The sequence below is a fragment of the Diplotaxodon limnothrissa genome, linkage group LG12, assembly GCF_057381915.1.
Source record: "Diplotaxodon limnothrissa isolate DT_005_m linkage group LG12, D_limnothrissa_male_GT1.1, whole genome shotgun sequence".
Lineage (NCBI taxonomy): Eukaryota > Metazoa > Chordata > Actinopteri > Cichliformes > Cichlidae > Diplotaxodon > Diplotaxodon limnothrissa.
In genome coordinates, this window is record NC_140607.1 from 27,415,299 (window position 1) to 27,438,885 (window position 23,587).

Consider the following 23,587-nt stretch of genomic DNA (forward strand, 5'->3'; position numbering starts at 1 on the left):
TGGACTGTGTAATCCTTTAGGTCCCAGGTAGCAACAGAGACAGTGAGAAAGATACACTAATCAATTCTCAACTGAAATTAATGACATAATTTTATAAGAGCAGAGTTAATGGTAGAAGTACAACGAACCTATAGCATCAACTAAAGTAAATTTGGCAAGATTATATTGTCCTAATGTTATTTTATTAAAGAAAAATAAAATCAATCTAACTTCAAACACAAAGATGGACTAAAGAACATATACAAGTTTACTACATTATTTTTAGTTGGAAAACAGTGTCATGGGAGGGGGGGGGGGGGGGGGAGAGGAAGGAATAAATAAATACTAATATGAATGGGGGGGGGGGGAGAGAGTATCAAGAGTAAAGAGGATAGAGAGAGAAATAGACAGAATGTAATCTTGAAGACCGAAAGAAAACAGGAAATGAGAGACGGGGAGCAGGATATTGAAAGCAGAGACACACAGGAAAGGAAGCTGGAAGAAAGAACACAGGGGACAAAGGAAAAAAGATAGAGCACACAAGCAAAAACATCTGACAATACACAAATAGATCAGACACATACACACGCAGGTCCAAGTATTTAGACAATGACATTTTTTTGTAGTTTCTTGCCACCACCGTGGATTTCAAATCAAAGAATCAAGATGTGACTGAAGAGCAGACTTTCAGCTCGAATTCAAGTATTACAATATACAAAAGTAATACAGTAACTGTTCAGGAATTAGAGCCATTTTTACACACAATCCCTCCCATTTTAGAAGCTCAAAAGTAATTGGAGACTAGACTTACACTTAAAAAAAAAGCCTATTACTGCTAAAGACTGAGTACAAAAAGTAATTGAGTAATTTATTTAACTTACCTTCCCTAGGTCCATAAGCTCTAGCAACTGTACAGGGTGGTATTGGGGTAGAGTTGGAAAAAGTTGGTGAGCTGCTTCAAAAAGACCAGAATCTTCCATTTCTACAGGTAAGTCATAAGCGGTTTTCTTCCCACTGAGCTTCTGAGCCAGACTCGTCATTGATCGTGTCAGGGTCTTTTTGGGAAGAGAAAGTGAAGAAGTGGGGGCCCCAGGGCTGAGACCCTCCTCCTGGCACTGTCTGACAGCTGAGACTATGGAGGAAACACTGCTGCTGATGTCTTTGTCCTGGGCAACTGTGACAGTCGGTTTGGGTGGTGCTGGAGGCTGCCACTGAGAGTACACGTGCATTTCACACTCCATGCCAACTACCAAGATTCCATCTCGTACCCAGGACAGGGAGACTGGGATAGGTGGTGAGCCTTCGACAGAGGAGAACAGACTGACCGATCGAAGCAGAACCAGGCGAGACAAGCTTTGGTCTCTATTAGCATCAGAAGACACTCCCAGATCTGGAGGCTTTCCAGACAGACGACCATATATATATATCTTTGTCCCAATGCCAACAGTCAGAATGTGTGATCCATCCTCCTGGGAAACCCAGTCCAAGTGAACCAGACTCTTACCAGTAGAACCAAGACAGTTCTCGTTTTGTATGGATAAATCCATGTTACTTGGAATGCTGGCACTTGCAGTGGTACTACTACTTAAAGGATAGCTGGACATAGGGTCTGTATTGTCCAATACTATGGTCTGCTCCAGAATCCACTGCGAACCACCAGTGGACTCGCACTGAAAGATGCCAATGTGGACCAGCGGCTCTCGAGTGCTTGCATTAGGGCTGTGAATGGGTTTTGGGCTATGCGGCACATTAAGGGTCGGGGTCAGGTGGGTGTTGGTGGTGCTGTAGTTTACAAATGGGGAAGATGCAGAGGCTGGGGGAGAAGTCAGAGGTCCATGAGCATTCAGATGAGGAGATAGGTTCAGAGGTGTGCTAGGCATCTGCTTGTAGGCAACTGCAAACCGTCCAGCGTGACAGCAGCTGACCTCAATGGGCCGGCCTGGCACACTTACTGCACTGCTGCTGGGAAGTTTTTCCTCCACCAGGAGAGGCCATTCCTCCCACTGGTACACCAAGTTGTCCACAGTGGGGGGTTCTGTTGTCATGACATTACACCTCCAGAAGCGCACCTTACCATCAGAACAGAAAGTAGCAAGGAGATAAGGCACGTGGCCGGCTGGAAGAGAACATGACGCACTCAGGTGACCTGAGAAGAAAAGTAATGCACCATTAGCAAAGAAAGATTTGATCTATAATATCATTAGAGTTAAATTTCTGTGATTTATTCCATTTTGAAAACATTTGGCAGATATATTAAAAAAAAAATACAATGTAAACGAAACAAAAGATTGCCTTCGTCTATTCTTATGTTTCATTCCAATAATGTTAGCAGCAGCTTTTTACTCAGGCCTCTTTCAGCCATACACGCTTTTCTTAATCTACAAGTCGGCTTCCTGTCTCACTGTGCACCCTGCTCATTTTTATCTTAACAGTGTTGCCACAATCTTACCAACTTTGACCTAAAAACCTTGACCTAAAAAACATTTATGCACCATGTTCAACACAGAACAAGCCTGAATGCATTCTTTCATATTAAGGTGCAAGTACACACTAAATTATAACTCAGTTCACAAAAATACACCACTGCCTTAGTAAACAACCTAAAGAAAAATAAAGAGAAAAATAAAATCCAATACACTTTTTGCACGAAGCACCCTCTTTTAGACTGTCTTAGGTTCTCACTGTATCCAAACTAATCTTATAGAAGCATTAAACCACTTCATTTGTGAAAAGAAAATAAGTGTACATTATAAATTGATTTAAGTGCAGGAGAAAGCAAAGTCACAATCAGGTATTTCGACACTCTAGCACCAACAATGGACCATAAACATCACACATTGGAAGAGACACAGTGGTTGGTGGTTTACACCGCCTCATCAAAATCATTAACAACTCAACTTCAAGGGGAATTCTTTACATGATGCAGACAGAGCCTGTGATACCACAGGTCAGATCAAACACTAATAATTATCAACTGAGTTCTGATGGCAATCCGAGTTTGTTGGTAGCTTTCAGCTGTTTTCTTTTTTAAGTGTTTTTCTGTGATTCTTACATTCCACTCATAACGTTTTTCATCAATTCATAATCACATGTCACAACAGAGGAAACGTCATTAATTACTTATAATAAATCATCCCCAATACAAGGACATTGATGGTGAAATAAAAGGAAACTACGATGTGCACTTTACTTCAGACGGGTAAGATGTCATTTATACGCAACGGTTTAATCATTTTTGATGGGTTTACTCAAGAGTGTGTATGGATGTTGTCCCATGACTACATATAGCATATAGACTACATATTAGCTTTCTCTAAATATCAAGATTGAACCATCCCGTTAGGAAAATGCTGCACAAACTGTTATGTCTCGCTTACTGTATTGACAAGTCTCGCCAATAAAAAATGCTAAGTACTGCACCGATTGTGTGGTGGGTATGTCTGAATAATTTCATGTGATTTCATGATATTTCATAAGATTTAATGCCTAAAATGACTTTAGTGAGTAACTTCTTCCATCATTAGCTAGCCGATCAATTATTTAGAGTTTAGGTTCAAGCTGCAACATTGAACCTTAGCATGCATCAATATGCATAAGGAAACAAAGTGGTTTTGCTTTGCGTCCTTGGAATAAGAATGCCTGTCCTCATTGTCCCTCACCTGCCGAGGGAGTAACACTGATGGCTTCCACTTCTGCTGGAAGAGCCAGCTCTTGGCTGTACAGCCTGTGTGTTGTGAGGCTGAGACGACAGGCACTCTGCAGATTGGAAGTGCAGGATTTACTCTTCTGAGTTACCGGAGAACTGGGTGCGTCATAGACACACTGAGAGCTGTTCAAGGGAGAAGTCGTGGTGAGATCCTTATGAGCTGCAGTCTCCTCTGTGGGCATACAAAAAGTGGGAATATATTTAGAACAGTTAGGCTTGGTCAAATCCATTCACCATTACTACACTTCATCAGAGTCATTATTTGAAAAATCTATAAAAACAAATCTTTCAACAGATGAATCACCATCTGGCTAAAGCACACTGTGATACTGGAGGTCTCTTTCAATCATTAGAGATACTTTTAGTAATTTTACAACTTTTACACAGCAGACTTGTAATAAAGATTGCAAGGGAGACAAATCTGGACTTGGAACTTAAAAAATGCAAGGCATCTACAGTGATAAAGTTATTACTTAGTTACTAATTATAATTTTGCAACGCTTCCAGCTCTTTTAACCCTTAAAAACTTCCCTTTATGGTCTGCAATCATTTATTTTGGCTAAGGTTAGACAGGATGGCAGAAAACCTCTCTTACATCACCCAACTTTTAGGGTGTATGAGTGTATAAGTACCCACCCATAGTGACTGGTCGAGCAGCAAGATGGAGATGCCACATGTGGAGCAGTGAGCGACCTGTTGGGCTTAATTCTACCACCACCAGAAAAAAGCGGGCTGAGAAGGCTGGTTTACTGGAGGCTGCAGGGGGGGAGAAACCCACACAGTGATTTTTTTAATGAAAGATGCAAGCAGCTGCTATTAAATACAGGCATGAAAACTAGGAAAAATAGGTTTTACCCGTGCGAGGAGAGTCGGGAGTTTCATGTATGCTCTCCGTTATCTCAGTGCCAAGAATCAGATGTTCCTCAAAAACATGCAGGAGCTGTGTCTCCTTCCCCTGCTGCAGAGAACAGCAGCAGATATTGTCAAACTACATCAGATGTAGACTCTGAACATCATTTTCTGTCTACACACTGACATAGACACAGGCTGTATTAATAGTACATGCACAAAGACACGCACACCCTAAGGAGACGAGGGAGGTTTTTTTTGCCTTTTATTATTGTGGTTGACCTTTCAGCGACTCAGGCCACTGCCGAATGCTTCATGCCACAAATGGTTTGCAAGTCAACAATGGGGGTTTTTTTTGGTTTGTTTTCAGGGGAAAACCTTCAAAGATTCTGACAATGTCTGTCTACTGTTAGATGAGACAATCAGAAAGTCCCCAAATAAAGGAGGTTGAACTTTGTTTAGTGTGAGAAAACAATTCGGTTCTCTTGGACTCCGTGTATACTTACAAAGTCAGTAATGGTATCCAGTTCTATAATACACCCTGGTTTTGCTGTGGACTGCTGACTGATGATGTTGAAAACCTCCCCAACATATTTCTGAAAGGTGGCAAACACACACAAAAAATCATCTGCATACATTTATAAATTAGTATTACACAGTTTAAATATGCAAGCAAATTATTTTACCAATTTGAAAATCACTTAACATCTTGCAACTGACAGCTAACAGGTGGCATAGTAAACGCAATAAAAGAAATGCAAAAAAAAACAAACAAACCCAAAAACATTTATATAACAATTTCTCCTCTTCTTGCTGCATACTACTTTTTTTCCCTGAGTTTTAAATGTTTCACTCCAATTAATGTTTCATGTTATATAATTTCGCCTACAGTCATTTTTCTCCAAGTCATCTCAGGCCAACACTAGTAATAACAAAATGGCAAAACAGTGACGTACATTATTTGACAGATTCTATAAATGGCTGAGTGTTGCTATTAATGTGCATGAAAATTGTCAGGCTTGATCACTTACTGATATTTCCGGATTGGAGAGCTCACTCAGAAGTTTCTTAGCCTCAATGACAGCCTGATAAAGCCTGAGTGATTGGCCATCACTTGCCACGAAGCAGGCACTGGGAGAGTTACAGTACAAACCTAAAAAGAAAAACAATTGAATGTTACCACTATTATGCTTGTTTTTTCTAAATAAATATGTCAAGCGAACACTACTGAGATTTAACATTCACTCATGTTTAATTCAGAAAATCTGAAGTCATTTGGTAAAGTAAGTTGCTTTTGTACATTTATCTACAATGCACAGTAGATGTGTCAAGTGGACTAATAACCACACATGGAGACTCGTCTCAGACCTACTCTTAGTTGGACATAGTTAACTATATAGAAAACAATAACAATAAACAATCCTTCACATCAATCAACCCTCCCAAACAAAAAACAAACCCCCCCCAAAAAAACCCAAAACAAACAAAAAAATCTCATTACTGCCTTTTTGCTAAGGCAACACACAATAAAGTACTTAGCAATCTGACCAGTAATAATATTTTCTCACCTAAACAGCTGCTGGGAATGAGTGTGGGCAGCCAGGCTACATTAGCAAATGCTGATGCATGGAGAGAATTGATTCTAGCAAGCTCCGAGACCCCGCCTGACAACGACAGCGGGCCGACGGGGTCCACTCTCCATAAAATCAGCTCACTGTAGATCGCATTGGGATCCTGGGAAACCATACCCAGGGACACCCGCGTGGGTCGTGACCCACGAGATAGAGATGCAGAATGAGAAAAACCAGAGGAGGAGGCCTCTGGAGGAACCAAGATGCTGTCTGCCTCTGGCGTCCTCAAGGCATTGTGGTGTGAGGTGGTGAGGAGAAGAGGGAGCAGCGAGTGACAGGCCAGGTCATTGAGGTGAAAGCGGTGACCACAGTACCGTGACTTGTGAGAGACACTGAGCACAGTCGAGAAAGCAGAGTCCTCTGCAAAGCTGACTGCCCACTGGTTTAAAGAGCCATCAGCATGTTTGGAGATCATAAGGACATTGGGGGTAAATATGCTTAATCGAAGACTACTGCTGGGTGCAGATTTTCCTTGACCTCCGTAGCTTATTAGAGCAGATTTGGCTTGAGGCAATGTGCTCCCAGGCGGTCGCTGTCTGCCATGTTGGATAGCTAGATCCACGTTCTTGTTGCAGGCATACATTACCACACTTTGGCTCAGGGAGATGGCGTCACCTGCGGGGAACGCTACAGGAATGCGGGATGCAAACGACACCTGAGACAGAAAGAGATGTCATAGCAATGTCATCAAAAGTGACTGTAATTTGCAGCTCAGATTTAAAGAGGAGGACTAATTAAACTAATTAAAACAGCCAGGCCTAAAAAATGAATGCCAATGAAACCTGAGATTCAGTTTTGTGCCTGAATGACCAGATTCTCTGTCCTCATTATTTTTACTGCTCATAAAAATGCACTAGGGCATGTCTGAATTTGATATGAAGTCATAGACAAGTACAATATATTTGTGTGAGTCGCCAGATGAGAAGACATTAGAACAAGTACACCATCACAACTGTGAAAATAAATCACAACCTTACTCTGATGATAAATTAATGATTTCCCACAAAGCACTTTCTGAAATTCTGAATATAAACAAATAACTAAATAGAAAACTGTTTAATCTAAAGGTTAAAGTTATATTTTGAGCAGAATTCAGAATTCAGTTACCTTTGATTGCTGCATGATTATGGTCAAATGATTAACAATTATTTTGATCAATATTGAGATCACTGTTATTTATTGATTATAGTGGAAAAAAGGTTTTAATTACAATTTTCATTAAACATAAACTTGTTTTTATGTTGTGCAGTATTTCCACTAATGTAAAATAGTTGCTTAAAAATAATACTGAACTTCCTCACTGACCTAAATTAAGTAAATCTCTAAGAAGAAAAATCAAGTCTTTCACCCCATCGATTGTACCTGCATGATTAATAAAACTTAGCAGCAAATGTTTTTAATATGGTGTAGGTTTTACCAGAAAAATAATTCCAGAATAGATAACAGCAGCATGCTGGCCAATTCTCCAAAGCCTTTGTTACTGTTCACTGTGTTTACTGGACACTTGTCTCTGCCCAAATAAACTGTGATTAGATGGATGATTTTAGTGCGTCTTTGGGAGCTAGATGGTTATGCAGATGTGGTGTACAGGCTTGCTTTTATAAATGTCTCAGATGAGGTTGAATGACTCATGCTGGCAACATCTGCATTGTTTTTCTTAGCCTTCATGCATTAATAATACTGCAGTTTTTGGCATGTTTTCAGGAGGCTGAATATAAGTTAGTAGTCTTGCCTTACAGACTAGTTAACTCTACAGCACTTTTTGCAGATGATTTCTTTATAGTTAATGTTACTTGTGCCAAATCAGAAGTACTTCCAAACAACGGATGACGACCCACTTTGAGGGACAAGTTCTTCACCTGCTGTTGTGCTAGACATTAAAATTTTGTAGTATCTGTATTTTTAACAAAGACTTTCTTATTCAGACCAATCAAGAACATTTCAAGCTTGCATGGGACAGACGCAGGCACAGTATCAGGTCCTGATCAAGGGGGTGCTTGACTTGTTTTTACTTTGTGTTCTTTTGGAAGAACATGCATTTTCAATAACAGTTATTTATGTTCATTTATTTATTATAGAGGAAAAATCCATACTGAGATTAAATTAAGACCAATTGTGCAGCTAACTGTGCAGTTTCTCTGTGTATCAACCTCTGAAATAAGACTATAAAAGATAAAGAGGAAAGAAACTGGAGGAATACTCTCATGAAACAAACAGAATGAATGTACAACTGTTCTATATAAAGAACAATAGCAGCAAAGTACCTGAGCTTGTCTGAACATGCCTGGGTGGTATTCATCTAACCAGTCCACATGCCAGACCAACAAAGAGCCATCCATGGGATGAATACTGAACAGCATGTCGGCCCCTTTATTCCACTCCTCTAACAGCACATCCAACTGGTGCTCCACTGCTGCCAGAGGCAGCTCCACTGTTCCTGGTCCTTGGGGTTCACTTGGTCTGTTCTCCTCTTCTTCAAAGTCATCTTCATTTTCAGGCTCTGGAAAAGAATACAAATCATGGTAGCCAAACAATATGTTAAATTCTATTCTAAAGGTTAGACTTTAACTGTCACTGTTATGACAGCTTCACATGCACACACCCATTACTGACTCATCCAAATCATTTCTCTCTACCTTCATTGGAGCACTCGTTCTGTTGCTCTACACTAATTCGAAGCTGTTGCAGAAAGACTTCCATGGCTAAAGTAAAGTGAAGCTCTTTGTTGTTGAGCCAGTGGACAGAAAATGGGCCTCCTGGTTCCTCATCATCCACAGCGTTCAGAGAGGAGATGGAGGGCAACAGGGGAATGTCTGTGAAACATACAAGTTATAAGCTGTTAAACATTTAGAAAACTTAATGAATAAATAACAACAACAACAAAATATACATCAGACCGGGCTGCTGACATGCAGGACAAAAATATATCTGCTGGAGCAAATTAACTTTCATGAATGTAAGCATGGTTTAGTATCCTAAAACATAATCCAAGCATACAAATCCTGCAGGACTTCTCAGCCTGAAGGCTGAAAGAGTCTACATGATTTTATCCTAATTCAGGTCAAATTAAGTTACCCAACTAAAACGGAGAGGAAGAAAATGAAATGCTCACAGTTACTCTGAACAGCTCTCACTGAGCACAAGCTCATTGGAATGTTAAAGAAACAACCTCAGGCAATCTGCAAAATTAATGGTATTTTTGCCAAGAGGTTAAGACTTCTGACTTCCAGCTGAGTTAACCATCCATGTACTCTGTACAGTTCAGGAATAGCAAATGATGTGCTTTAGTTCATTCGTCTTTATCAAGAACTTTATGTCATGTTAAAGCTTTAGTTCTTCAATATGTTGTGAGATTTCTTTTGGTATTTAACAAAATACCAGTGATGGGGATCAACAGGATTATTAAGTAGTTTCAGAGTGTGTTCAAGTCAAACCTGTGGCTGGGTTGATGCTGGCAGCAATGTGAAAGTGGCAGAGAGCATTGGCATGGGGCATGTTATTGCTGCTCTTCTTGTGGTTACAGTGTCCACTTTGAAGGTGAGGCAGGCCGCTGGTCCATGATAGCTGAGGTATGTCCCGATAGTGCCGCGATTCTTGAAAATCCAGCTGTGCAGAAAACAAGTATGATTATTATGAAGTATTGCTCAAATGTCAATTTAATATTTTATGACTGCAGACATCGTCTGTGCCATCCAAATGCATAATACTAAATGTAAGAGGCACTAAAATATTACATTAACCTGTAGAAATGTGGAGCTACTTAAATAAGATTAAAAAGAGAAAAATGAAACACCATTGTTCCTTGTTGCCTTTTCAGGCTGAAAAGACAGGTTGAGCTTGTCTTTTGGAGGTTGATGTGAATTAATCAACTTGTGTCGACTTACAAACCTCTCCAGCTCTCATCCCAGTCTGTGCTAAGCTACTCTACTTTGGTGAACAGGTGGTCCCCTCAGGGTGGGATTTTAATTTATTGGTATTGATGTTTAAACTGCATTTAAGTGAAGAGCCCAATTTGTCTTAAAACAGAGCAACAGGAGCTGGCAACATGGAGGAGTGGCTGTCACAGAGCGTGTATAGAAGAAATTTTAAAGTTTATTGGGTATTCAGGTTATGTAATTTGGTGTCTCACAGCAGACTGCAGCTAAATGCCCCAATGGAAAACAAGTCTCACAGGATGACAAACAATCATTTAAAAGCAGAGTTTCTTTAACCAAATATGTGATTGTATCTAGACTCACAGGTGCAAAATGAGTAAGATAAAATGAGCTGTAAACCTGTAGGTTTTGAGATTTATGAAGACTACAAGTAAACTCACCATTAAAAAGACATGACAAAGCAGGTACAAATACTTTTAAATGAAATCCCATAACCTTGCCTCCTCCAGATGTTCTCAAATAACAACTTATTCAGAATATTGGGGCTTAATTAACTGCACTGATTTGCAAGAACATTTGCTGGGATTTCTAATGAATAATTCCCTACCGTCTTACAGTCTTACAGACTCTGCGTATCCATTTTTTGTAAACTAATATGCCCCAAGCTTTTCAAGCACTGGTGACACCCACAACTTTCCAAAGATAAAATGAATGTCGGTTAGGATGTTGCGAACAAGCTGGGTCACTTAAAACAGAACACACCAGTATTGCAAACACAAACATGCGCCAGAGAACTGAAAAAGATTAAACACTGATCAAAAGTCAGAGGTATAATTTTAAGGTATCGTACACATTACAGAAAGGCAGACAGTTTCAAAAACCTTCATGTCTGAGACCCTTAATTTTCCCTTTTAACTATACCAAACCTCTGTTGCTCTCCATCTACCTTCTCAAAGTTGTTTTGAAATTTCTCAGTGCCTCTTTGTTCTTTTACGCTCATCCTTAAATTATCACTGTGCAATACATAAAAATACAAAAGCTTGGAAATTATTTCTGTAGAAAAAAGGGGAAACCACAAATCATATCATTTGTACCATCCATTTCCAACTACACAGGAAATTACAACTTGTTTCTTTTTGCATGTTGTATACAAACTAGAGAGCGATACAGCTTTACAAATAATACTTCTGATACGGACAAGTTATACCCAAAAAGCACAACGTTTCCGATGCAACAGTGTGATGAAATGAAATGAAATTTCTGCAGCCAGTGTAACACTCTGTCAGATTATCATTTCAAAGCAAAAAAGGAAAGAAAGCATGACATCTGAACACCTGATAAAGTGCATATATGGGAGTATCTAGGGAAGTCATGAACAACGCTGATGATCATTTCATAGCTTGTTCTCTGTTATAAAGATAGAATTATTTACACAAAATGATGTGAGGTCCTTTTAAATATTCAGTTTATCCTAATTATTAATATCACTTAAGAAAAAATAAAACACTGACATACAAGTCTTACTATGCAATGCTAGACTTAAAGGCGTATAATGAGAAATTCTTCAAATCAAATAAAGCACCATAAAAATCACGTGTTTCACTTGTGTTAGTAAACTATATTTAAACTGATCACGAGCAAAGGGTCCTGCCAAATTTAAAAAAACAATTAAACTAAAGTAATTGCGCATTTTTTTGTTTATCGAAACAACAAATAGCATTTTTGTGTTTGATTTTTAATTTCGAGCCTGTGTGCAAATAGTATAGATTTTTACATTTCATGTGTTTTGAGTGATGTGTTGCTAAAAAGGCCTTGTTTTCTGCACTGTCATACAGCTGAAACTGAAAATAAAGGTTAAATGCAGGATTGCTTAATTAGACTGTGTTAACGTTAGCAAAGTCCTGCTGATTATACTGAGTGTTTATTTTAAGCAGGAAAGTCAAAGTCATTGTGGCTTACTTCTTGTGAGGCTTGTCCGTGTGTCTTCCCATTGCAGCCGTTTTTCTTTGAGAGGCCAGCAGAAGATTTAAGCGTTTCACTGTGTTGGCCAGAAGAAGGGTTTTTATGGTGACCAGATAAGAGGCTGTCACCTGGCAACAGCGTCTCTGCCCACAGCCGACATACACTGTCCTTACAGCAGGTGAGCAGCACATTACACACTGCGCCCCTGTTAGGATAAAGGAGGGAGAAAAAGAGAGAGATTTTTAAAAAAAATTAATGGAATTTTAATTTCAGTTACAATTCTGTCTTACAATGATTATTACATCACGATAACTGAGACAGAAATGATTATTTGTCTCAATCCATTTCACATTTGTGCTCTCGTTTTGCATTTCTGCCCCTTATTTTCACTTACTTTTGCCTCTAATAAAAAAAATTCACATTGTGACACCTTGCCAGCTCACATTTATTTATTTAATTCTTAAATTATAGTTGAAGTTCAGTTAAATCTCTTTAATTAAGACAACTGTGTTTTTCCTTTTTCAAAGTTCAGTGTAGTTTTCTTAAATTTAATTGTGTACGTAATTGTGTGGTTCTTCTGCTTGACGCCTGCAACAAGAGCACCAGATTGCTGCAATTCCCCTCCTGTGTGGAAGCCCTCTGAAGGTCACATACGATTACCAATATTATATAAAGCTATGAAACAATTTGGAATGTGCCAAATTTATTCAACCCACACCATCTGTAGTGACATATTTTAAATAAACAAAGACAGACATCAAACCTGTCCACAACAAGTTACCTCAAGCTGCTTTCTACTCTAATGTAAAGAAGATAAAGACCTAATATTTTTCAACCATCCTTTCAACCAGCTTGTTAACTTAGGCATTTTTTTCTTTTGCCCAGCTGTGGAAGGTTAGGTCATTTTGACCTAACCTTCAAAGAAAAGGAAGTTAAAGAAAAGGAAGTTAGAAAAGGCTAGGAGATGACAAATTAACAGTGTCTGTACCGTGGCATGTACTTGCTGGTCTTCCTCCAGGAGAAACTGGTGACAGAGCGGGGATGAGCCAGGTAGATAAAGGAGAAGGCCAGCTCTCCCGGGTCACTCACATTGGCGTCTGGAGGTGTAAAGAGTGTGGTAACACCCATCTTCCACTTACTGGTGCTGTACCAAACCTTTATTAGGCAATCATCCTGAAAAGAAGAGGCAATGAAGGATATAAGCGATACCATAGGTAGTTCTAACAAAAAACACACGACACCAGAAGGTAGAAGTTAATTATTATCAACTAATTTCACATGAATCTAGAGTGTTCGGTTTTTAAGTGCGATGTAACAAAGGGACACAACTTACCTGACCAGCTGTGGCAAAGAACTCACCGTCAGGAGAGAACTTCATTAAATTGACTGGAGAAGCAGTCCTTGAGATACAAAATGAAAATTATATTCAACACTCCATGTCAATATAATAAGTAATGTTTAGGACAAAATAAAATAGGTTTAAACAAATTGCAGCAGGACATGAACTCAATCAGATAACTGAGTGCATGTCCTGCTGCAGTCAGATTTGTATTGAATATAATGTTACAGAAAAATGTGCATTAGCTGATTTTATTTTAATGTCTATTTGGTGCTTACAAGATAAATGAAAATCCTAATTTTAAAGTCTCTGTCTTGTTTGTGACTATTTTACAAACTCTGTTCTTACTTGCTCTGCCAGATACACCTCCAGGCAGAACGGCAGTCTCTTATGGTCATTTCTGCCGGCTGCCCCCTTTCATCAGCTTCATCCTTTACTCCATCAACATTAGACCACAACTGCAGGCTACTAGAGCCTGTTAGGAGAGTGCAACCTGGACAGACAAACATATACAGATATGATCTTTCAGGACAGATATCATCAAATTTCTGTTTAAAAAAAATTATTAAACATTTATATTTTGCCGGATCTGTAGTACCACCCCAACACTTCTTTTTAAATCACAACTGTTTATCTTAATATGTCTGTGTTACTTTAAGAAAGAACAATGGTTAGAGTACCTGTAGGGTGCCATGCTAGGTTCCGTACTATAGACTGTAATACAAATTGACCAGTCTTCTGCCATTGGCAGTTCAATTTCTGTACAGGAAAAACAGAAAAAGGCAAAATTCAAAACAAGTATGTCATGTTTTGGCAATTATGTTGGCTGAAACTTTGTGCAATAATTCCCTATTTAGATAAGCTCAGAAATAAATAAATTCCCTGTTTCGATGGTACATGTGGAACTATAGATGAAGCTTTAACAAGCGCTAACAGTGAACTTTCAATTGAGTCACATGCAATCAGGCAACACACACAGCATTGTAATACCAGGGTACTTCTGCAATAAACGAAATACGGTTTGTACTTAAGATGTTGTAAATTCTTCTCATTTCTTGTGGTTATTCTTTGACTTCTCTAACAACAGCTCAGACAAAGCAAACGTCTTTACAGACTACAGAACAGAAACCAAAACAGTGAACATGACAATAATCGCATGATTTATGCAAGTAGTTACAGAGGAACAATATTCTGCTCCATTTCAAATATCAAGAGAGTTTTGCCACACAGAAAAAGCTTCATTCATTCATTCTGGATGACCTGAAAACATGCATGACTATACTGTGACTGGAAGAAAGTGCAGGCTACTCACGGTCAACGATGAGTCTTTTTGATCTGGTTGCTGAACAGGCTCAAAGACACACACAATGCTTCCATAGGAAGCTGCAATCTGCCAGCAAAAAAAGGTCGACATTTTAGATATACTACAAAACAAATACAAAGGTATCACTGCAAACAGAAACATATACTGTCCTCCATATCAGCCTAGTTATCCAAATTTAAGTAATTCAAAAAAATTCTTGAAAGCTTAAACTTATGCTTTGTAATATAGATCAAAAATACTAATACTTATAGATCCTAATCAGAATCAACTATAACTTGCTTTATGAGTCATGACATATCTACATAGTAAGAGAGAAGACACCTTGACAACAGGCCAATAAATAAATAAATAAAAAATACCTTAAGTCATAACAACTCAGTGATGAGTGAATATAGTCTTATCTACTCTATTCACACCTCAATTTCATCAATTTGTAAGGGCTAAATTTTCAAGTAATTTCCATGGGACCCAAGAGTCATAATGTTAACTGAGCAAACGATAATACAAGCTGCGTCTTTAATGTGGTAAATAATATGCCAACTGTCAGGGAGGGAATTCTGTGAAGGGGTGAGTCACATGCACATGTTTAAATGTGTGTACACAGACATACAAGTCATCACATGCACAAGCATAGTCACATGGACACTACACAATGGCTCAAAGTATAAGACAGGCTTTTTGGGGCACAAATATAGGTTCTGCAGAAGCAGCACAGTTCAAATTTAATTAAATTCTAAAAGGCAGACACATTTATGCTGAGATCAAGTTCTGGGGATAAATCAGTCAATTCAACATGAGCCTGTAGAGCGACTGACAAAAAGAAAGAAACTGTGAGTTGTAAAAAATTAAGTCTCCCTCTCTGTGGTTATAATGATGACTACTCTTTGGTCTGATTTTCATAAATCCCCAACAGAGACTTTAAGATGGTATTATGCTAATATTTATGAATATTACAAGAGACATCTTAAGGCTCTCATGAAACCATTAACTTTACCAAGAAGAGATGAACAGTAGATTTGCAGGGCTAACTGTGATGGATGCAGCTTTTAAAAAGTTATTTTTACTGCTTTATGATGTTTGTAGAGATCGCTTGCTCCACCTCCATACTGACTTTCTTTATTTGATTTCTCATCGCAAGTAGACATACATTTCTCAAAATAGTGTAGTAATATTTATGCTCTAGACACCTAATTAGCCTTTAAAATAATGTATTTGGAAAATATATCCTTAATAGGAACAACTTACTAAAGCTCATAAAATGATATGAAGTGCTACAACACTTAAAGTATGAGCACAAAGGATGTACTATGTAAACTAAAAGCATTGCAAATATCACAGTGAGCAGAGGGCAATGAAGTGGAAATGGCAAGCAGACCAACTTGGCATACTTAAACAGATGCTAGACCGTGCTGGAGGCGTGTGTGGGTAGTTCTGGCCCAACGGATTGGATTTAAGGTCACAAGGGAAGAAGTGAACGACTGGTTGAGAATGTTTTATATTTATTTAAATTATTGCAGTGTTGCCTGCACTTTTTAAAAAAGGCTACCACCCTCCCTAATTAAAAACTAATCCCAGTTCATTAGAATTCTGCTATATGATCTTTATTATCAGGTTTATGCAGATGTTGCAAGCTGCTTTTGTGGCTCCTTTTGCAGCAATGCTACTTACCAACAAGCAGAACTGTGAGTACTCGACTGCATAATGACTGTTGCCATTATGTGCCAAGTTTTGTTTCCAGAGACACAAGAAATGTGTAGTGTATTAAGAAAGAATCTAAATTCTGTGTTATTTTATCCTCTTCCTTTTTTCTTTTTTTTTTTTTTTTTACTGAAGAATCAAATTTAAATTCATGAAAAGAAGCCACTGTACAGGGTGAATATCTTGTAAATATATATATATATATATATATATATATATATATATATATATATATATATATATATATATATATATATATATATATATATATATATATATATATATATATATATATATATATTTAGATTTAAATATATACAAATAAATAAATACAGCCTGAGACAAGTAAACAGTATCCACGAGGGACAACCTTTAAAGTAAAATTGTCAGCAGAGCCCAAAGTTGATAGAAGAGTCATACTCTTACGATGAAAACTTGAGATGATATATTGGTCAATATCAGTCTACTGACTGTCTTTAATACTCAGATAAAAGAAGACAACATATTAATGGCAGCCACTTATGGTTATGGCTTAGTCACACAAGTAAAAATTGGCCATCTCCAGCGGTCCACCTCCAAATGGCTCTCGCAGGTAGGAACAACCAATGCTTGCCTGGTGACTTTTTGCATTTGGTAATCAATTATAAACAGCTGTGGCCACTAACTGATTAACCAAATGTTGAACGTGCAACACTTTCAATCTTTAGCTGACCGCTTTTGATCATAAGGCAATCGCAGAGGTCACCTGCTATGAGTCTCCAAACATTTGTGGTCTGACTGCAGAGTAACTGATATGAAGCTCAGAAAGAATGGCAAGCGTCAGTCAGATTCTTTAAATTGCAAACTTAATTTTTTAAGTAACGTTATGCATTTCCTCATTTTCCTAAGAACTTTGCAACTGCAATGACATCACTATCTACTTCCTTAATTAGGTCCATCAAAGCAAATGCAAAAGAAAATCTTTCATCGTCTTTGTTCTGCATATGAAATGGGAAAGGCAATTAAGAACAGAACAGAAAGACTACATTAAATAACTACATCTTTTTTTCTTAAATGCAAATTACAATCACAGAAGATCTTTTGTTTGTGCCCACATTAAAGGACTTGTCAGTGACAACAGCAAATGCACTTGCTGTACAATCACCAGCTTTACTGGGTGGTTTTTACTTCACTTAGAGCTGATGATGGGAAGCTCGAGTTCATTAAGCTGCCCATTGATGTTGCCCGCAAGTGACTTTCCTGAAAGCATAAGCTGCCAACACTTAAGACAGCAGTAGAGATTGCTAATAAATTGCACTGCAAAACAGCTAATATACCAAAACAACTAAAAACAGCAAGTCACAAAGTGGAACTTGCTTACCACTCAATATAATCAACCACACGTGTGTGGTCATTATATTAAAGTAAAAGAAAACGGTATGTCATGGGGCCCTGCAATGTTTAGCACCTTCTGCTTTTTTTCTTTTTAATTTAATTATGGGTCAGATGTTTTTTCAAACATTAAAGCTAATTTATAGTTGATCGTTGCTTTGTCCCATGTAACCAAAAGACAGTTTATGGGTTTGGAATGAATATAATGTCTTATAACTTTATTCAAGGCTGGAACTAAAATATATTTAAACTCCATTTTTCAATTAATTTGTCTAAAAAACAAAACTTTTAAAAAGCCATTCAGAGCACAAACGAATACCCTAAAATGATATACAACAAAGACAAGCACTGAATCTGCACATTTTCTAAGCTCAAGCAACTAAGTGTTTGGTATTTTTATGTGGAAAAATAAATATAATTAAAACAATTAATGAGCTATAAATAGGGCTGGGCCATATCATACCGTTCACTGTAATAATGTTGGGCAATAATAAGAAAATGAAATATCGCGATAGAATATGGGTAAATGCGCATGCACCGTGCCTTTGTTTTCATATGCGCATGGCGGAAAAAGCATGGCGGCGATGGAGAATGAGAAGGGCGAAAGTGGATCGTTGAATGAAACGGATGAACCAGAATTGGTTTGTAAAAATGCTGCAACTTCAGTGGTGTGGAACTGGTTTAGCTTTCATCCGTCAGATACACAACACAGCACTATTTTTGGTAGAGCGTGCTAGCACGCCGTCGTTATTACGTGTTGTTTGGAAAATACGGCACACTTAAAATCAATCCTTTGATTTTTCTGAAAATCGACAGTGCCCCTTATGATCCTGTGGGCCTTATGTATGAATTCTGGTTGTGTTTACTGACCTCGAAACGATTTTATGTGGTACACGGCGCTCAAAAATCTGTCAAATGTTTTAGTACAACTTTGCTAAGCTACGAAGCCGCACCGCTTGATGGATTGTCGGGGCATTACAGCTATCGTAGGCAGGAACCTCGCAGAGTGATACTTACTGTGCTTCAACATAATATTACTGTATTGTGTGTGTGTATAACCTTTTTTTAAGTTTTGTGGATATTATACATGGTTATGCTGAGGATATGTTGGCCAATTTCCACTGGAAATGCCTTTTGGTTAAACTGTCAGCAAGGAATTTGCATTTGCACTGTAAAATATTTATGTAACTTTAATGCAAATAAAAAACAGCTGCTTCTTTAAGTGAAAATACATTGATGGGTTTTTTTTTTTTTGCACTAATAAAGTTGTGGAGTTGTAAAGTATTTTGTCTAGTGTCAATTATATCGTCAGTTATATCGTTATCGCAAATTTTCAAATGTATATCGTGATAAATATTTTTGGTCATATCACCCTGCTCTAGCTATAAATATATGTTATCGTCTAATGGTCTTACATAATTACTCTATGTGGCAAACCATTTATCTTTTACTGAAATCTGGCTCCATTTATTTTCACTGGGATTTGCTTTAGTTACATCACTGGGATCTCACGCTTGCGCATTCAAGCACAAGTCAGCCTGAGGACCCCAGTGAATAAAAGCACCACACCGTTGGTCTTACCTGTCCACCCTGCAATGAGCAGTTGACACAGCCGACCTGTATGTTGCCATGTTTGGCCCCTGGGATGATCTGCAGTCGCTCAAAATCACTGCCCAAAATCACCACGTCACAACCTGATGCATAGGCCTATCAAGAGACAAGACAGTGAGAGGGTTAGAGAAATGAACATAAAACTCTAAGATTCATCCGGCCAGGATTGCATGAAGGGTCACTTGAACTGCACTTGTCCCAGAGCTATTGTCAAGGCATCAAACATGCCATCATATGACAGCCCTCAAGTCCAAGCAGATAAGATTAGAATTCCATGCTCTATTTCTGTGGCACTCAAAAGGAGCTCCTCACATGAACTGTGATTCACTATGACTTTTCCTCTTTCACAAGAGGACATAAGGACAATAATGGCTCCCCGATTAATCCATTCCTGAAAAGCATGTTGCCAGTGTCTGAAATTAGCACTCTGACTCACCTGTCAAGGGGTCAGGTAGACAAAATCCATCAGTAAGGTTTTGTTTTGTTTTGTTTTTTTATACCAGTCTCATGAGATGGAATTACATTTTGAATAAAACCTACCCTTGAAGGAAAAAAGAAGTTGATTTCAGCCCTCAATGCTCTGAAAAATTAGAGCATTAAAAAACGTAATGTAATCTAATTACTCTAATCAACTTAAATCTCCTTTCTTCACTGTTCAGACTCTACTGCAATCACATTCTTCTTTGCATGGTCTCAAAGGTTTGGCCGCCTCCTCACAAACTCATGACACCACAGAATGACCAGTACAGGCAGGTTTTCACATACTGGTGATTAGTTGGTGTTTATTACTTACTTCGAGGCAGAGCTGGGTGACAGCAGAACATACAATAACATTTTGACAAATAATAAAACAATGACACAGAAAGCCTATAATACAGCAGAGACTTTCATTATTGTTGTTGTTTTTTAATTACATTTATTTTATTTACAAAGTTGCCACCAGTGTGGCGAACATTTATGTAATTCTCTAATAGAGTTTTAAGCTTTGAGATCACATGTATTTCAGCTTCTGTTTTTCATACATAACAAAGTCCCAAGCCCATTAAACAACTTTGTGCGGTACATTAGCACATTAGGTTTCAAAGGAATCTGCTAGGAAATCTGCTATTGTGACAAATCAGTTTAGCCACCCCCCATGAATCAAAGCTCCTAAACTGCTGAGGGGGGAAATACTTCCAGAGTCTGAAATATCTTACCGTGAATGGCACATTGTTGACGCTTCCTACAGAGAAACAGTTGTCTCCAGGGTTGACAGCTCCCGTAAGGACCTGATGGAGATTCATGACTCTTGATTATAGTCCACGTGTTATCCTTCCTCTTCTTGCCCTTTTCACAGAACCCTCCCACTCCAGGTGAGATTCATGGGAAACCATGAGAAGGATTTGCTCATCTTTGTGCGTAACCTATAATTTCACATCAGCAGCATCACTACAGACTTGCTGTCACAAGAAGAAGAGGAGGAAGAGATAAACAGCACATGATTTGGTTCAGTCAGCGTCAAGCCTCAAGTACATTACCGACTCCCGGATATTGACTGCAAATTAATTTTAACACTCAGCACTTGTAATATTAGCATGGAAGAAATACATGTCTCTAAACAGTCTTTGTCAAACCACACTATGAAGGCAAGGCATTCAGTAATCTTAAAAATATTTTGTAAAAGAGCCTTGGTGTACCTTGGTATTAGTCTTTTTATTTAGCAAACAGACAGCTTAGCAAACTGGCACCAAAGCTCTTCTGATCCCCGTGACCCAGCTCCGAATTTAAAAATGCACACCATTAGTTCAACATCAGCACTTTTAGAGGTTATAACCAAGAGGGCTTTAATTGAAAGAGATATGCAGTCAGCTTGGCAGACCAGTCTCTAATTGTGCTAGAAAAGTATTCAGAATCTGTAATAAATGGAGTAACAACCAGGACGGATAAAAAGTGATAGGGGCTAAAATATGAAGGGTATTTTTCACTGTGGCTAAAATTGGGAGCACTGCAGAAGCAAGGTGATGGTGTAGCTCATGTTTTGCTAGCTCTGTGCACATTATCTAGTTACAGGAGGGAAATTTGAAACCACTGTCAAAGGTACATATTTGCACATAGCTGAAACAGCACTGACTGTCTTAACAAAAGACAAATACAAAACAGTTCTCCCAGAGTTACTGTTCCTTCAGTAACAGGAACAGATGTGGGATTTAAAAGGGTTTACTAATTACACTTTAAAAAAACAGTATTTCACCTTTGTGTATTTGGCAGCGAAGTAAATTCAATACAAGGAGTCCATTAATCAAAAGGGTGCAGGGAATTTGTACGGAGGGTTAAATGGATCACCGGTGCAGGTTACACCTTACTGTAACCCTACGAGCCCGGTTAATCAACTTATCATACAATCAAGGGCTGAACAGTCTGAAAATCACACGTTTAAACAAGTATAGATTACGTGTCGACCGCAGGTGCGCTACTGAAAATAATGAACGAAAAGTTTCAGAGACAGTTTTAACGATTCAAAAATTTAACGCTACAGAACAAAAATAACACCACCAGAAGGATAAAAAATCCACGTCAGAGGGGTTAACATATGCTTCCTGTGCTGTGGCAACTCACGTGATAACGTTTCACAAGCCAGCGCATTAAGACACAGCTACCGATACCTCATCTGACTAGCATTTTTTTCTCCCGTTTAGACAAAAGCGTGCATTTAGCTCACTGTCACTGTGCAAAAGCAGACATTCCATACATGTTTTCAATCCCTCCAGTCGTAACGCTAACTTAGCTGTCAAGTTTAACTAGCTATCAGCAGTCTTTCAGGACACACAGTAACACCACCAGTAATTATCTGCTTACCTTATGCTGCTGCTTCTTGACATCTCCTGCAGATATAACATCAACGGTTACTCCCGTCGCCTGATGTTTTCGGTGAATACAGTTATAATCTCACGGATTCGGTCTTAGTTTAGCTAGCTTTTGCTAGCGTTAGCTCGCACTAGCCTCTGAAGCTCGCTCTCTGAGCAGGCTCCTAGGCTACAACGCTAGCACTATGTCACTTATGGCGCACATTTGCCCAACAGTCAATACTTTACGAGAGAAGGAACTATCTATTGACTCAAAATGTTGACTCTGAGTAGGAGTCACCCTCTGCCCGAGGTTAGCAAATAAAACCCTTCCAAAGAGGAAGCTTTTCCTTATGTTGAAGATATGTGATGATAATGACTGTTTCGCTGCAAAGCATCGTGGGTCTTGTAGTTTTAAAACCGTGCTCGCACTCTCGCACGTGACGTTCAGGCACACAGGCTTTTACAGTTGTAGCTAACACGTTTTGCGTTGTTTTTCGTGGGTGCATTGGCTTGTATAGAGAAGGTAAATAGTTAAACACAGCCATACCTGGAGATGGTTGTATTTAACGTTTTTCTTTTCCACTTTAAAAATGTAAAAACGTAAAAATATGACTTTTATGTTGTTTGAACTTTGTCCCCAAAATTTTACAGTAGCACTATCATACAGTAGGAGTATTTTTGAGCACTGTACTGACTGTAGGTTGACCAGTTCATAACTAAAACGTGTGGGGTAAGGAATATGCCTGTATGAGGGACTGGGATCTTACCCAATAATGAGAAGTTTAAACTGTTGATACATCTAACACAGCTCTGTCATCAGTCATTTGAAGGACTAATACTATATTTAATAAGTGAAAACTTTAGCTGTAAATGACAGCTAAAGTTTGTATTCATAGAGTGGCTATTAAAGCTGTTAACTCATCCCCTTTTGAGCTGTATTTTTCTTCTTTGGGTAAAATATTTGGAAAACTATAACCTTTGAAAATGTGGGGCGTTTTCTCAATTTTTGGAAAACAAGAGGTAAAAATACTTAGCAGTCCCACACAAATTTGGACACCTAGGCCACCTAACTACATTTACACAGCTGTGAAAAAGTATTTGCGCCTTCCTGATTTCTCAGTTTTGGGTTTTGTTTTTTTTGGGGGGGTGGGTTGAGGGGGCTGGATTGTGCATATTTGTCACACTTCATCACCAAAATCAGAATCAGAATACTTTATTGATCCCTGGGGGAAATTATTTTTTGTTACAGTGCTCCATTTTAAACCAACATTAAGACAAGACAGACAATACACTAACTAAGAATAGTACAATATATACATATATATACATACATACATACATAAGTCACTCATAAATAAATAGTTGGAAAAGAAACATGTGTAGTTGTAGCAGCAAACAGTGTGTTAAGTGGATGCGT

The 23,587-nt window shown here is 38.4% G+C and overlaps 1 protein-coding gene across 3 annotated transcripts in view; it reads right to left on the minus strand.

Annotated features, from left to right (window-relative positions):
- The window catches only part of dmxl1 (Dmx like 1), a 63,973-nt gene extending 41,434 nt beyond the window's left edge, over positions 1–22,539 (minus strand). For 2 of the 3 annotated variants that reach the window (XM_085367413.1, XM_085367415.1), the window contains exons 1-19: positions 22,181–22,539; positions 20,542–20,784; positions 19,316–19,441; positions 14,654–14,731; positions 14,022–14,100; positions 13,690–13,834; positions 13,336–13,402; positions 12,991–13,175; positions 12,000–12,207; positions 9,600–9,771; positions 8,802–8,978; positions 8,430–8,665; positions 6,103–6,820; positions 5,566–5,687; positions 5,041–5,130; positions 4,541–4,643; positions 4,322–4,441; positions 3,639–3,857; positions 861–2,125 (exon numbers count right to left, since the gene is read on the minus strand). In XM_085367413.1, coding sequence (XP_085223539.1) covers positions 861–2,125; positions 3,639–3,857; positions 4,322–4,441; positions 4,541–4,643; positions 5,041–5,130; positions 5,566–5,687; positions 6,103–6,820; positions 8,430–8,665; positions 8,802–8,978; positions 9,600–9,771; positions 12,000–12,207; positions 12,991–13,175; positions 13,336–13,402; positions 13,690–13,834; positions 14,022–14,100; positions 14,654–14,731; positions 19,316–19,441; positions 20,542–20,628 — 4,197 coding nt within the window. In that variant the 5' untranslated portion in view covers positions 20,629–20,784; positions 22,181–22,539. The remainder of the gene's footprint in view (positions 1–860; positions 2,126–3,638; positions 3,858–4,321; positions 4,442–4,540; positions 4,644–5,040; positions 5,131–5,565; positions 5,688–6,102; positions 6,821–8,429; positions 8,666–8,801; positions 8,979–9,599; positions 9,772–11,999; positions 12,208–12,990; positions 13,176–13,335; positions 13,403–13,689; positions 13,835–14,021; positions 14,101–14,653; positions 14,732–19,315; positions 19,442–20,541; positions 20,785–22,180) is intronic. The other variant, XM_085367414.1, reaches the window with a different exon arrangement.
- Between the last annotated feature and the right edge of the window lie 1,048 nt (positions 22,540–23,587).